The following is a 16,608-nucleotide window of genomic DNA, read 5'->3' as shown; positions in this document are numbered from 1 at the left end:
GGCGCTGGAGTTTCCCGGTGTCGCAGGTCTTCACATGAAGAAGTCGCAGCCGTGTTGGGGAGGCGTGTGTACGGCTGGCTAATACGCCTGCTTTTGGCTTCCTCGAAGCGTCGACATTCCTTAATAATTCCGTCGACTGTAGTGCAGCTGTTGTATACGAGCAAGTTGAACGCATCGTCGGCGATTCCCTTCAACATGTGGCCGACTTTGTCAGACTCGGGCATGTTGGCGTCAACTTTGTGACAGAGGGCCAGCACATCTTGAATGTAGGACACATAGGACTCCGTAGATGTTTGAGCTCGGGAGGCGAGGTCCTTCTTAGCGGCTAGTGTTCGGCCGAGCGGCCGTCCAAACAATTCGCGGAGTTTCTCTTTGCACACGTCCCAGCTGGTTAGATGGTCTTCGTAAGTCTCATACCAGACCCGGGCGGTGTCTTTTAGATAGAATATTACATTTGCGAGCATAAGGGTCGGATCCCAGCGGTTGTAGGTACTCACTCGCTCGTACATGTTGATCCAGTCGTCGACGTCAGTGTTGTCGGTACCAGAAAATGTCCCAGGGTCACGAGGGGGAGAAAGAACTAGTGATGTCATGGCCGGGGCTGAGGTTTGCTGGCAGGCGTCTTGGGTCATGATGAGTGAAGGCAACTGGCGGCCGCTGCGGAGCTCCGTCGTCGGTAGACATAGGGGAAAGCCGCACCTCCACCAAATATGTTGCGGGAAAGAATATATTTATTTACAAATAGAACAGAACAGCTGCGAGCGGCACCGAGAACACAGTCCGAACTTCGTTGTCCTCTTCTACTCTTCCCACGCTCTTGGTCGTCGTCGTCGTCTACCCGCTTCAATATGATCCCTCGGGTGTATATTTCACCAACTTCGGCATTCTTCCTAAGAATTGCAACAGTTTGTGCGACGTATCGTGCGTCGCGTGAAAAATAATCGCTGGCGCTTGGTGTTGTAAAACTGAAAAATTGTCTGGTATTCATGACCAGCATGTGTGTACATTAATTAACGTCCTGTAGCGACACATAACTGGCATGAAGGACACTGTAGTGTCGGGCTGCGGATTGATTTAGAATGCTTGGGGTTCTTTAACGTGCCCTCTCATTGCAGAGCACATGGACTTTTTTCTTTTGTTTTCATTTCACCTACGTCGACATGCGGCCATGACCCCGCCACCTTAGGCCATCATCGTCTGAGGGGCTGAACATGCGAGACGGGTCGGCTTTCTTGAGGCCTGGATATATGGTCGACGCGAAAATATTCTTCTTTTCCCTTATAAAAATGGTCTATAGGCAGTCTATAGACTTCTTAAGTACTCTATTGACTTCCTATAGATATTGATTTCGGTCTATTCATAGTCTATAGACTGTCTATAGATAAAAGTCGCCGCCGCGCTGGCTCAGTTGTTATGGTGCTCGGCTGCTGACTCGAAAGACGCGGGTTCGATACTGGCCGCGGCGGTTGAATTTCTTTGGAGGAGAAATTCTAGAGGCCCGTGTACTGTGCGATGTCAGTGCACGTTAAAGAACCCCAGGTGGTCGAAATTTCCGGAGCCCTCCACTACGGCGTCTCTCATAGACTTAGCTGCTTTGGGACGTTAAACCCCATAAACTAAACTAAACTAAACTATAGATAAAAGTCTACTAAAAGTGTATGGCCATAAATCTATAGATTGTCGATAGACCGTCCATAGCATTTGTATTGCCTATAGACTGTTCTCTAGGATTTGTCTATAGACAGTAAAACGGAGAGTTGAGCTAGTTGGTACATGTTTCTTGAAAAAAACAGCGCTAAACGAAAGGACAACGAAAAAGAGTACAACAGGACCGGCGCTGACTATCAACTGAAGGCTTTATTAGGAACAACACGCAATATATACTCCAATGACAACCAAGAACGCATGGCATGGTGTTGTTCCTATTAAAGCCTTCAGTTGATAGTCAGCGCCGGTCCTGTTGTACTCTTTTTCGTTGTCCTTTCGTTTAGCGCTGTTTTTTCCAAGATCTATAGGCAGTCTATAGACTTTATAGACAGAAGTCTATAGACACTCTGTAGACTGTCTAAAACTGTTTTTGTAAGGGTTGAATCGAAATAACAAATGGCGTCTGAAAGAGTGAATGCACCCACATAGGGGGCCATTAAATATTGAATGGCGGCGGCGTATTCGGAAGTAAAGCGCAAGTTTCTGAGCCCTAAAAGCGAAACCTCTGGCTTAAATGTTCAAGCGCAGCCAGTGCCTCTCTGTCTCGTATCTGAGCTGCCTTCTATGACGAAGGGCGCCGTAAGAGAGCGAGCATGGCGCGGCGAAACGTTTTTGAGAGTGCTCGCGTCCTTGCGCCGAAATAATTGACGCTAACAAGCAGGGGATGTCACGGCGAGGTCGCACCCTATGCGCGGTGCGGCTCATGCGTGCGACGAGCACGTCCGGCCGCCAGGAACGCGAGCTCGTATGTGGGCACACCTTGCCACTGGTCCCGTCGCCCGTCTGCTAGCGGTTGAACGCTACAGCTCCGTGACCGTCCGTTTCAGCCCTCACAAAAAAGTTTTAGACAGACTATACAGTGGCTATAGACTTCTGTCTATAAAGTCTATAGACTGTCTATAAACAAAAGTCTATAGGCAGTACAAATGCCATAGACAGCCTAAAGACATTCTATAGATTTATGTCCATACACTGTTAGTAAACTTTTGTCAATAGATAGTCTATAACTATGCATAGACAAAAAGCAATATCCTCTAGGAAGTCAATCGAGTCTATAAGAAGTCTATAAACTGTCTATAGACCATTTTTATAAGTTGCTACGAGCTCGCTTGAAATGCCGGTTAGCGAAGGGGGAGGGGGGGGGGGGGGAAGAGCAGTTATAATGGCGTTTACTTTTGGCCAGAATGCAGAACTCACTCAAACAAGTCGTCCCTTTCCACGCAAGCTCGGCTTTCGATAGCGGCAGCCGAAGTCGCGAAACTGCGTCATAGAGGAAAACTTGCAGGAAGCATCAGTTGCGCCGACTTCATTAGGTTTTCGAGGAACAAAGGAGACGAAAGCCTGGTGAAAATTCACTCAGAGCTTGCTCTCACCAGCTATTGTGTTTATGTGTTGAAGCATCTCTGCTTTCGACTGCTTGTTCTGTGATGCAGAACGAAGCCGCTGTGTAGTACATGCCACTTACAGGTAGCAAAGGACCGAGAAAAAAAAAGCCTGATTGTCTATGCCCACTCCGGCCGTGCTTTCCGGGAATCGTCGGTGAAATATGCAGCAAAAATTTTATGAAAAGCTCAGCACCCTCGATTATCTGTGCAGCAGAAACCCGTGACGACGAACCGCGAACGTACTTCGCGTGATAGGAGCGCCAACACTGCACGTGTGCGATAGCAGGAAAAAAAAAATAAATGAATCAGCCGCACGTGATCGCACGCAAAATAGGCTGTGTGAGATGTCTGTGTTTTGTCTATGAGCGACATGATAAGATTGCTAGGTCTCTTTATGCTCGGTCCTTGGGCTCGCGGCAAATCCCTCGTCTTGCATATTCTCTTTGTTGGCCTAGGCCAAACAATTCTGGCCAAAAGCAATTTTGAGCGGCAAACCCTTTATGAACGCAATTTTTTTCATTCAATGTTAAATTTCACTACAACAATCAATATATCCGTAGATCACCCAACGGCAGCCTTGTATTTTTTTTCTCTTAGCGTTCTTGCTATCGTTAAAAGCGGCCCCCATTCTTTTATAAAAATGGTCTATAAACAGTCTATAGACTTCTTATTGACTCTATTCACTTCCTATAGATATTGCTTTTTGTCTATTCATAGTCTATAGACTGTCTATAGACAAAACTCTACTGAAAGTGTATGGCCATAAATCTATAGATTGTCTATAGACTATCTATGGCACTCGTATTGCCTATAGACTGTTGTCTTGGATTTGTCTATAGAGATCTATAGACTTTATAGACAGAAGTCTATAGAGACTCTATAGACTGTCTAAAACTTTTTTGTAAGGGATTACTTTTCTAGGGCAGTCTTAACTAGTAGATGCGATCGATGGAAACACTTTAAAATAAAGTTTTGGCTACATGTCTGAAGAATGGACCATTACCTTATTATTACCATTACAGTATCATGCAGTTTTCAAATATTCAAAATTCTCTACGATAATGTTGGACATCAATGATAATAAAACTGCACGAAGAAGACAGGATAACAAGAAGAGGCACAAACAGCAACACACAAAGCGCAGAGTGTTCCTGTTCGTTTCTCTTCTTGCTGTGCTGTGTTCTTAGCGCAGTTTTATTATGACTGATTCCAATAACCAAATAGCCCAACTTCATACCTCACAAGAATGTTGGACATGTCACTGTTCCTAGGCGAACGCATGCTTCTGAGTGTACTTAGGTTTGGTTTGGTTTATTGGAGTTTAACGTCCTAAAGCTACTAAGACTATGAGAGACGCCGTAGTGAGGGGCTCCGGAAATTTCGACCACCTGAGGTTCTCTAACGTGCACTGACATCGCACAGTACAAGGGCCTCTAGAATTTCGCCGCCATCAAAATTCAGCCGCCGCGGCTGGGATCGAACCCGCGTCTTTCGGGTCAGCAGCCGAGCGCCGTAACCACTGAGCCACCGCGGCGGGCTCTGAGTGTACTTATAAATGCTTCTTATAGCATAATTAAATCTGTCTAGAACTCCATGCGTGGAGTGTGTTCTCTTTGCATTCAGGAAAAGTAGGTAACGTGCTCTCCGCGTCACAGTACTGTTCCATACCAGGTGTTTCATGGAAGCCTGCCAATAATATTTTTAAAATAGGTTCTTTTATTTTAAGAGCAACTTTGTGCAGCATAGTAATGCCAGTTTTGGGGGACGTTAGAAAACAGGTGATGCATGTTAACTAGTAAAGTGATTACCAACATTCTAACTGTCGGCTTTTTAACTGTTACCGATACGCGCCTGATTGCAATTACAGACTTGTAGCCGGTCGTCAGCAAAAGCAAAAAGTCGTCAGCAAAAGCTGTTTCTAGATTTTATAAACCGCGATTACGCTCGCCATTGCGGCTCTGCAAATTTAGGCGATGCCTCGACCCACTGAATAACCGCGCGCCCGGGAAGAGGGCACAGCGAATCAGCGAATCAAATCGCGTCACTCCGTGGAGCACGTATCACGTGACATCTGCCCGCAGCGCTGCAGTGCGCTCCGCTCCTCGTCACTTTGTTGCTCCAGCGTGGGCGGGGCAGAGAATATCACGTGACACGGAGTGACGCGATTTGATGGACGTCGCTGTGCCCTTTTCGCGGGCGCGCGGTCAGTATTACACATGTCGTCACACCTACCACTGACGCAGACTCATCGACTGGGCAAGTGGATACATCAGCAGCTAGTGTGCTCCTGAGCCAAGGGCTACACTATCTGGGGTATATACAGGGTGTTTCATCCGAGACTTAGCAAAATTTTTAAACATAGCCTTTTTGAGCTGGACTAGCGTTTTTTTCGGCCTGGCATTGTCAGCGGTGTAGTACATCATAAACACTCCCAGCATTTAATCGAATACCGGGAATACAGTAACACCTATAAGTATTCATTTCCCCCCCAAGCATTCCGTGAATGAATGCCTTACCTGATGACGGGGTCAAGTGCCCGTCCCTGGAAAGTTTTCTTTCGCAGCTACCAACTGTACCCTGACTGCAGAATGTTCTCGATTTGTTACCTTTGCCCTCCTGCAAATTTTTTGTGACTTATGATCTCTGACTGTAGTTTTGTTTCATTTGTTCAACTGTGCCAATTAGAACTGTATAACAATTAGTTAAGTGTAGTTTGTCTTACTGTCGTTTTTGTCCCCTTGTACAATATGCCCCAATCCTGCAACAGCCTCGGCATGAGGCTTGCAGTATGTACTAAATAAAATAAATAAATACAGCTAAGACGTGCTAACAGGAGCCTAGTTAACTAATACTGACTAAACTTTCTCACTATTACTGTTAGGCTCCTTAATTACTGAAAGGCGTGCAGCCCACCGTAAGTAATATCCATATCAATTTTTAGAATTTCGAAAACGCGGTTACCCTCGGGACCGTGGCGCATTAAATTCTGGCTACATCACTTCAATATACCTGCGCTTTCGAGAAGCCTGCAGGCAAAGCAACTGCTCCAGTGCACGTAAATCGCCAAAATAGGCAAAAATTTTTGGGCCACAGCGCCGAGGGTAACCGCGTTTTCGAAATTTTAAAAACTTATATGGTTATTAGAAACGGCCCGCTACAAATCCCTAATTACAATCAGGTGCCTATCTGTTATAGTTAAAACTTAACTGTTACAATCCAGCCACAAAGCAGGAACCATGCAAACAGACAAACAACGGTTACACGCAGGGAATGGCCACTGCAAGTGCCATCGCCCTGAAACGCCCAAACTGAAAGCACTGGTATCCACTGCATGCATGGTCACGCGCAGTGTGCGCAGCATCCACGGCCACGTGCAAGGGGTGGTCACGTGGGGAGCCAGAAAAAATGTCCCCAGAAAAAACGTCCCCGGAAGATACGTCCCCGGAGCAGACATCCCCGGAAAAAACGTTCCGATTTGCGAAGTAGGAAAAAATTCCCCCAAACGGGTGACATCAAACGTATCGTAAGCCGCCGCAATTTGAGCATCCGGCCACCTCGCATGTGTACATGCACGCAACTCGCATGCATGTACGGCTCGCATGAGGCGGATACAAGTTGTTTGCCGGTGGCTGGCACGTAAACGCAACGGCATGGCCAGAGCAACGCAAGTGTGGCAGTGGTTTATAGCTCAACGCTTGGAAAGTTTGCAACAAAACACGTGATGATGAGGACTCGATACACAAACTAAATACAAGCTAAGTTGTATTGGTTTCCACCCAGCAACTAGTTTCCTTTTACTGTCGACGCATTTCACTGATTTTATGTTACATCATTTTCACCGTGATACCAAGGCTTAGACTGAGTTTCTTCTTAGCAAGCTGTAAGATTGAAAGTTACAACGATTACATATGTTGGCACGGAAGAGACTAAACAAAGAACAGATACGGGGCGTCCACGAAAAACAATGATGGCGGCGAAACGGAAGTGGTCCAGAGCGAGTGCGCCTCTTGATCGTTCGGCGCTTCTAAGAAGTCACCTGCAGAAGTGCTTTTCCTTTGCATGACCTGGACTGCATGACCATGGCGCGGTCTTGCCCTACAAAACACGTCATACTTAAATCTATTCTCAAATCCAAAGAAGAGTCTAATAAAGAGGGCAATTTTCTGTTAAGTGGGTTCCGGAAGAAATTTTTTTCTTCACTTGGGGACGTTTTTTCCTAGACTGTGCTTCCTCAGGGGACCTTTTCTCCAGGGACCTTTTTTCCGGGGATGTATGTTCCGGGGACGTTTTTTCCGGAGACGTTTCTTCCTACACCCGGTCACATGGCAGCGGACCATCTGAAGCGACCGGAAAGGGCTCTCGCTCTAAAACCCCACGGCTCTCGAGGACAGCGAAGCAGCGAGCATGCATGTGGGTTGCTCAGTGAAGGGTCAACTCTCGCGGAAGCACACAGTCGGCGGCTGCACACTGATGCCACCAATGACTGCACTCGCAAAGGCTTTGGGGGAAAATGCCAGGTGTTAGTCGCACACTCAGCAGTCGAAAGTAGCGTGCCTTCGCGCCGTAGACTGGTAGCATGGATGCAAATTTTTACTCGCACTTACACGATAACTAAAGAACAAAGGACGCATTTGTAGTGCAAACAGAATACACCAAGAATCATGTGTTATGACGCGTTCTTCTCGAACTTTTCCACTGTATTAGGAGAGTAGTGAGATGGTTTTTTGCTGTTTTACTGCAACATGCAACACTTTCTCAAAGAATAAAACGCGTCAGCTTTGGTGTAGTATGTCTCTGCCGAAAATTACCCGCTAATGCTGAGCGGTGACGGCACCTCTACGCGCAAGATGCCATGAGCCTTCTTTCAACAACACATCGTAGTCCTGAGCTCTGCTGTAAACACAAATCCACGTGGATAGGAGTAAATGTTTCGTCGCCTACGCACGCCGGAAAGGGTGGTTCACGTACTCCTCATAAATGCAGCACCTCTTCTGCTCCGACGAATGGTGAATTATCTAGAGTTTATGTTGGAGTAAACGTCGCGCTACCAAGAAGTCAGCACGGCCACTAATAGCAGTATAATATGCTATTTTTCATTTACATTACGGTACCTTTGAGGACTATGAATCTGTTCCTGTTCAGTAGCTTCTAGGGGAAATTTTTATTGTAGTTTTTAATTATATAAAGCACATTTATTATGTACATAGGAGTGCACTTCGCTTCATGAAGGAGCTCGTTAAAAACTCAATACTGCGATGGAAGCGTAATTTCAGAGCTTTGTGTTCCGGAATGAATGAGTCAATGGCACTGATTTCAATCAATATTTTTTTATTGAATACAAAATATTCAGTCCCAGTGTACAACAGCTGGCTTTGGACGTTTGCAAGAGAACGTTTACAGAACGTTTACGTTTATAAGGAACGGTGGCAGTGCCGTTTTTCACCCGCCGACGACTAAGATGTTTCTTAGCCTTTCTTTCTTAGCCTTTCTTTCTTTCTTTCTTTCTTTCTTTCTTTCTTTCTTTCTTTCTTTCTTTCTTTCTTTCTTTCTTTCTTTCTTTCTTTCTTTGTTTTAAGTCTTTCTTTTAGTGCTTCCTTTCTTTATTTCGTTCTTCCTTTCTTTCTTTCTTTCTTTCTTTCTTTCTTTCTTTCTTTACTTCTTTTTTCGTGCGTTCCCGGGGGATGCGAATGGTCTTTATTGGCTGTTCCTTTTTTTGAATCGCAGTGCCCTGCCGCTTCGTGCTGACAGCGTTCCTCTTCAGCGGCCTGCTGCTGGCGTACGCCCTGCGCTTCTCGCTAAGCGTCGCCCTGGTTGCCATGGTCAACCAGACGGCGTCCGCGTACGAACCGCTCCTCGTCACCACGCCAGGCCTGGGCCCCGGCAACGACACCGTGCGCGCCCCGGAAGCCGCCAACGGTACCTACTCGACGCCAGCGCCGCCACAACTAGGAGGCGCTGCCGGCGGCGGCCAGTGCCCCGTGCTCGCACAGCACCGAGACGCCCCCAAGGTGAGTGCATAGGCGACTACTGCGGCGGTTTTTTCCAGTGACTGCAGAGGATTTAAGCTCCATGGGGCACATTGCTGCGGCCATGACGTTGGCTTGTGCCCGGGGCGCTGCGAGCCATGGCGCTGAGAGAAAAGAACGAAACACTGGCGGGAAACCAAAAGTTTTCAGTTTTGGGTTGGGATCCGGGCGCGTGTGTTTGAAATTTGGCGGACTAGTTGGGTATGCACCCCATCACTCCTCGCGCACATTTATCCAGATCTTTACAACCCAAACTGTAAACACTGTGGCCAACGTGCCACCTACGATCACATCCTGTGGGACTGCAAAATAGAGCCACCTCCAGGTGATCTAGTTACAGATCCTTCTCTTGAGCGGTGGGAGACCGGGCTGGCTAGCTCTGACCCCAAGAAGAACGCAAGTTTTGGCGGTGGAGTGGGCTGACAGAGTCGTCGAGGGCTATGTACTCTCGACCACTTAACGCGACCTCTTATCAAGCTCTTTCCGGCGAATAAAATGTTTTACAATGAAATGAAGCATCAAGAAGCGGGCGGCGAAATCTGAGACATACACAGCACTTACTAACAACTGAAGCTTTATTTCCGCGACATCAGGCACTAGTACACTGATTAAGCGAATAAGATTCAGAACATACGCGCCGAGAACAATGAAACAATGCTCAGGACAAGAGCAAGATATGATTAATCTTCCCCCAGAAGCGACAGCTTCTTGTGCAGCACTGGAATTGAAGGTATGCTGACGCACGAATTTCCCAACCTTCTAATCTGCAGAGCCTCTATTATTTCTGTCATGCATTTGTCACGATTCCTTGCAATCACTGCGGTATCACCATAACGTGGCACGCAACCAAAAAAGCAGAAAAAAGCAATACGCACAAATCATCTCGAACGCCGGTGTTACATATTTAAAATTCTCTCCAAAGCGCGCGTCCACTGTCCCTTCCTTAGCATTCACACCTGCCGTTTTCACGCCCCAGAGAGCGATTTCTTCTTAGGGTCTTGTTCATTCCTTTTACGTCGTCGAGACACTCACACGAGGTTGCCGAGATCGACGAACAAGCGCGAGTTTATCGCGAAATATTAAAACAAGCAAAATTCTGCCCACGCTACGCACAGAAGCTGTCCTCCGTAATGCCGCCAATGCCACCAATTGAGGCGACCCCTGTAAGCCATGAAAACTGCCAATGGGCAAACTGCCATGCCCAGGCAGCGATGAAATTGCTCCACTGCGCGCCTATGAACTGATGCTGTTAGTCGCTTTGGGCGCTATAAACGGGAGACCACATTCTGAACGATTACAGGCCGGTTTTTGGCTGGTAACGCTCCTTTCCTAGCTTCTCCCGACGCAGCCCTGTCACCATGCTTATGCACACCACGTGTGACTTCCACAGAGCGCTGAAGGTCATGCAAACGCATGCAGATACCTTGTAAAAGCACTATGAATGCCGCAAAAATTGCATTGTTCTCCCGCTAAGCTACGTGTCACGGCTTCTTCCACATTGTGCTCATGCCTCGCGTACAATCCCAGAGCAGGCAATGCGGCTCCAAGCTGAAAAGCGTGAATTCGCCGCTAATAAAAAAGCTACGCCTCCGAGAAGAGTGAAACCCAAGAAGAAGGTGCATGTTACCGTGTGAAACGAATAAATGAATGCGTCACCAGATGACGACACAAGAAGGGCGAAGAAACAATGCTCGCACGAAACAATGTTATCTCTATTCCTTGTGGCTTCACCTGTTCTCGCATTTCGTTATTCGTCATGCAAAGCCGACTCGCGCAGTTAAGTATTCGAAAGATAACACGCAGAACCCGCGTCAGCGCCCGTCCGTGGTGTTGCTAATGCAGAGGACATCTCGCGTCTCTTCCTCCACTCACTAATGACGCCTGGACGTTAATGCATGCAAATTGTCAACGAGTGCAAGGCAGCAGGAAGGAAGTGGGCTGATTTTGCAACCTCCATTCTGAATGCCACCCCGTGCTATCTCTGCGGAAACCTTGAGCCAGTCTCATCATGGCGTCACTGTGCATCCTGCGGGTGCTGCGGTCGTAAGCTCTGTGCCGCTTTTCGGAAGAAGTGAGGTGCTTTGGACCAGTTGCTGCTGCTCCGTCGCTGTTCGTAGGTGGGATGACACCGCGAACTGCTCGCCTGCGTTTCTATCGATCAAGTGTTTTACTCGACCTCATGCAAGGCTGCAAACGGCTCTCTAGTGTAAACATCTGAGCCCAGTGTCCTTTAGCGAAGTTTAGTCTGAACCCCACCAGCACCAAAAAAACAAACCGAGGATTATTAGCGCTAGAAACGCAACTATGCGTTATAAAAAAGCGGTGATGTGTGCTTCGACTGCGGCCTTTAATGAAATATTTCAAGATAGGGTATACCCTTACAGTAGCGGATAGAGGAATATGAAATATAAAAACTTAACTTTGACATTACGGAATATTTTGAAGAAATTCTTGTCGGTGGCAATACTTGCATTCAGAGCTGTTGGAAAGCAATTTCCGCGCAGCAGGCCTTCACCTCTCGGAGTATTGTTTCACATGACTGGAGAGTTGAACCACTCGGGCTTATCCGTACCATAAGTTTGGGCACTGGAAGAAAACGCTGTGCCTGCGGCAACAGAGCAGTCTCGTGTACAACAGTTACATCCCTTTGGCGCTTCCCCGCCGCAGTGGCTTAGTGGTTATGGCGCTCGGCTGCTGACCCGAAAGACGCAGGTTCGATCCCGGCCGCGGCGGCTGAATTTCGATGGAGGCGAAATTCAAGAGGCTCGTGTACTGTGCGATGTCAGTGCACGTTAGAGAACCCCAGGTGGTCGAAATTTCCGGAACCCTTCACTACGGCGTCCCTCGTAGTCTGAGTTGTTTCGGGACGTTAAACCCTAATAAACCAAACCAAACCTTTTGCGTTTGGATCTTTCAAACACGCATGCGTGCTAAACTGACCCACTGCGCCATGCCGATGGCTGCCGGTGTTTCACCACTCAACAAATGGGCGTGATGGTAGCGCCGCTATCTAAACCATTTCTGAATCAGAGGTGATCTGGAGAGAGTGAACGACTAATTGCGGTGAAGTAATTGTCAAAAGAAAAACCGCGTTTAACTGCAGCTGCGCTTCCGACTCAGTTAAGTAGCCGTTTTTTTTTTTTTTAATCGATCAACGTCGCTTATCTCTCCTTCGGGGATTTTGGGCGTGAAATCAAAGTACAATTTTTAACCAGTTATAGGAAGTGCATTTCTGCGAATATAGGCACGTCGTCATAACTTCGCTTTCTTTTATTCTTACGGGCATACGTTTTAGTAACTGACCCAACTGTAAAATCAGTGGCTTCGTTTCACTGAATGAATTAACCGGCTGTCGTTTCTCTTATGCTGCTGTCTTCAGTTGATCACGTACCAACTAGCTCAGCATTCCAGCTTAGTAACATTCTTTTCACTCCCTCCGTAATCTAGAATCGTTTCGGCCAGTTGTCGGTTGCAATAGTGAACTGGTACGGATCTCACTGGTGCACACTCGGAATTGAACTGCATGCATTGTCCCCTCTCTGGAATTCGGCTGCCTGAAAGCAAGCTTGAGCAGGTACGCATAACGGTGAGTACCATCCTAGTGGAGCAATCACGTCCGAGCGCGCTTTCCAACAAAACGAGAGAGGCTCCAAAAACGGCGCTACGGTTTCCAGGATGCTTGCACCCGCGGCCATTTCCTTCTTCCCTCACGAACAGCAGGCTGTGCCCATAGAAGTGCTCGTGCATTCAGGGGTAGTGCAGTCGTTGTTGCTCTGATCGCCGTGCGAGTGGCTGAGCAGAAGAAAGGTCGCGCATCCAAGAGCGTTGCGTGAGAATGGGAATAAAATACGGGAACACGCACGGGGGCAGGCAGTGCCCGAGCAGCGGCGGGGCCTTTTGAACGCGTGAGGCGAAATCGCACCCAGCACATCGAAGGCTAGTTTCGTTTGTTCTTTTTATTTAACTTCATGGCGGAGTAGTTCTCAGCGGGACGCATTAGACGCCCACGAAGGGCTTTAGAGCGTGAAGAAAAAGGAAGAAGTGGTGCGCAGTGAGACCGTGAAAACTGGCGCTCGCCTCGGGAGAAATGTTTCAGATGTTTACAGCCTGTTCTTAAAAAAGGAAAGGAATGGTGGCGCATCAGCCCCGCCTATGCATATTCGAGTCACGAGAGGCAAAAGAACGAGCGCTGTTCAGAAACGGGCCGCTTTCGTCGAGCTTTGAATTTATTTCGAGTCGTCTCAGCAGCGAACCGAGATGGGGCAAGTCGGCTGTGTGCTGCTGGCTAATGGCAACTGGCGTGACGTACACGTCTTGCTGGCATTGAGCGATATGTAAGCCTCCCAGCGGCCTGATGCGTTACACCCATATCCCTAAACTGCTGTCTAGCCTAACTATCCCTTGATGCGCGAATATCGAGTTTGATAATAGCGGGACGTCAGTGCGCATCTCCCAACCAGTTGAGTCTCTCATTTTAAAATTCCCTACAGAGTGTAAGCATCCACACAAAGCGCTTTCTAGTACCTTCAGAAATATCCAGACAGCGGGATGGCCTGGCTGGTACAAGTTGCGTAACGACAGGACATGACCGGCACTAGGCTGATCCAGTCTGAATATTCAAGTAAATTTCGGACATGTTAGAACGCCGAAAACACTAACGGCAGCTGCAGAAAACATTACTTACCGCAGAAGCCGGTGGCACATTGGGAGAAAGATTAAGCGCTAATAACGTGTGATTTGTGGCTTTATCGAAGTTACGAGGCTTACGATGTCGCTGCCGTCGTAGTAGTATACTAGTACTGGCTCTGCGGCAAAAACGATAAGACGCCACTACTCCGGGATCGGTTTGTGACGATTGTGAACTAAGCATGGCTGTGCTTACACGCTCGACACTGGCGGTTACGTAGTCCAAGCGAGGGCATCCTCACACTTGAGCGATTGCTGCGACATCGTCAGCAAAGTCTGGTCATTTTCTTTCTATTCGCTCTGCATGGCAGAAAGTGCGAACAGAGGGGCTCACGCAGGCATCGCCGAAGGGCCGCCGGACGACGGACAATGTCGGCGCTTAAATGATAGAAGGAAGTGGCGAACGGGCAGCGCCTAAGCGTGATCTCCAATTTGGCTCGGCGGCGAACCCTTATAAAAATGGTCTATAGATAGTCTATAGGCTTCTTTTTCACTCTATTGACTTCCTATAGATATAGATTTTTGTCTATTCATAGTCTATGGACTGTCTATATAAAAAAGTCTATTAAAAGTGTATGGCCATAAATCTATAGATTGTCTATAGACTACAGACATTTGTATTGCCTATAGACTGTTCTCTCGCATTTGCCTATAGACAGTCCATAGACTTCATAGACAGAAGTCTATAGACACTCTATAGACTGTCTAAAACCTTTTTAGTAAGGGAAGAAAGGCGAAGTAACGCGACGTCCTGCAGCCGTACGTCGCCGAAAGCAGCAGGCAAAGAATCTGAGGCCGACCAGCTAACACCCCTTGCTCTGCCTCGCCTCCATTAGTTGTGCGATCGAAACGGCCATTACGCGCTCACTCGACAGGGAGAACGATCAGCGGCAAGCGGTGAGGGCTGTACTCTTCACATCGCCTTAGTCGCACGCCTTTCTCGACCGCGGTCAGCGACCCCCGGCTATGAGATCGAATCACGCGAAATGCCGCGGTTTTTGTTCTCCAGCTGGACAAATTTTAGCTCATATGTGCGCACAAACTGAGGCTGTGCAGACTCCGAGACGATCGACACTCTCGCGAAATACTGCGCTTGCTGCACAGGCACACCGCGCAGGTGGCGCCATCTGAGGCTGTGTGCGAGCCAGAGGCTCTGCCTTGTGTACTACAAGCGGCAGCATTTTGGACAAACGTGCACCATCGTCCTTTCGCCCCGGCAGGCTTACTGCGGAAGAAATGCTTCAATGCGAGAGCACTACTTCACGAGGGCTAAAACCGGCTCACTGAGTTTGTGTGAAGCTTGACCTTGAAAAGTGACCTTGGCAAAACTTCGCACAGCAACAGCCCATGCGGAAATAAAATAAATAATACCCTAAGTGGGTATGGAACCCGCGGCGGCGCGAACAGGTCAGCGTCGCTGGCCACTGCACGAGGGCAGTATTCTATCGCCGATCACGCCTCGTGTTAAACTCAACGTGCTATAGCGCTGTGCATTGCCCATCGCCGTCTTCATCAACAGATCAGATCAGCTTAACCTCGATCAGAGCTTAACCTGACTCTAATGTCTTCGCCGACCCCCCATAAAAGCAAAACCGTGAGCTAACCAGGCTAAACACATGCTTTCGCATGCCTACTCGATTTACGTACGTTAAAACTCGAGAACGTTTTTGCTGTATGTTTTCATATCTGGAAACAGCGCCAGCATAGTTACCCCCAAAATTCTCGAACGGTTATGCTATATCGGTGCAGCGTGGCTCGCCTTTTTCGGTTGGCTCGGCTGCTCGTTCGTCCTCGCGCTTTCTCGGGCTTTCCCATACTTTATTCCTGTCCCATTTTCATCGTTGGTTCCGCAGGTCCTCCAGTCTGTTTGCTAGGCATTCTCCGACCACTTGTTTGTTTACTCTCTCGTTGGGCTTTATCTTGTTCTCTGGCTGTCTCTTTAACAGGCATGTTGGTTCTTCTGCCTGTTTGCTTACGCGATGTGCGCTTTCTGTCGCTGTTGTTTTTGACCGGCGTATGAGTTCATTTCTTGCTCCATTCAATATCTTGTTTCTCGTGTCGCCAAGCCGTCGATTCTGCTTTGATTCTTTATGCACATTTTTTTTTTTTTCATTATTTATGCCCTGTAGATAACACTACAACAAGTGGACGCCGGCGTTTTGAGCCTTGCTTGGGGTTCTCCTAAGATACAAGGTATACAAAGTAAGCGGATCGAGCAGTGCGGATTTTTCGCGGGAGATTGAAAACGGGTCGGCTAGATACGCAAGGAACGTGCACAATGCCAACCACTCCTCCTTTCTTTCTGCAACAGTTCGCAAAAATACCTCGCCGAAGCACTTCCAGGCTTACGAAGGCACGCAGGCCCCATTGTGGGCTCCGTGCAAGTCTCGTCGGCCAGCCACGCTTATCGTCTCCATCGCGGTTGGCGTCTAAGGCCTCCGATATACCTACGTACAAAGTATAGAAAAGCGACGCGGTCTGGCGTATTCTATTCTTGTCGGACCGCTGCGCCTCGGAGGTCTTATCGGCCGCGCGCATCGCGTTATCGATATGCGATGGCCGTGCTTGGGCCGAAGGCGGAGAGAAACCCGAGAGTGAGAGATCGCAACGCAAGATACTCCCCGCCAGCGTATAGAGCCTTCTGAAGGAACCAGCGCACAAAACACAACGGACAAGAAAAAGGTGGTACACGACGGACGTCGTGTACCACCTTTTTCTTGTCCGTTGTGTTTTGTGCGCTGGTTCCTTCAGAAGTATGTATTACCAACTAGCCCAACAACAAGTGTTGCTCAAGTATAGAGCCG

The 16,608-nt window shown here is 48.1% G+C and overlaps 1 protein-coding gene across 2 annotated transcripts in view; it reads left to right on the top strand.

The window, feature by feature from the left end:
- LOC149367739 (sialin-like) overlaps positions 1–16,608 on the top strand; it is a 95,602-nt gene that overhangs the window by 23,685 nt on the left and 55,309 nt on the right. For both annotated transcript variants that reach the window (XM_089557365.1, XM_089557371.1), the window contains exon 2: positions 8,817–9,100. In XM_089557365.1, coding sequence (XP_089413491.1) covers positions 8,817–9,100 — 284 coding nt within the window. The remainder of the gene's footprint in view (positions 1–8,816; positions 9,101–16,608) is intronic.

Source organism: Amblyomma mixtum, chromosome 1 (assembly GCF_055824585.1).
Source record: "Amblyomma mixtum isolate Tamu chromosome 1, ASM5582458v1, whole genome shotgun sequence".
NCBI lineage: Eukaryota > Metazoa > Arthropoda > Arachnida > Ixodida > Ixodidae > Amblyomma > Amblyomma mixtum.
The sequence above is the reverse complement of the archived record's forward strand: the minus strand, read 5'-3'. Positions and strand labels throughout refer to the sequence as shown.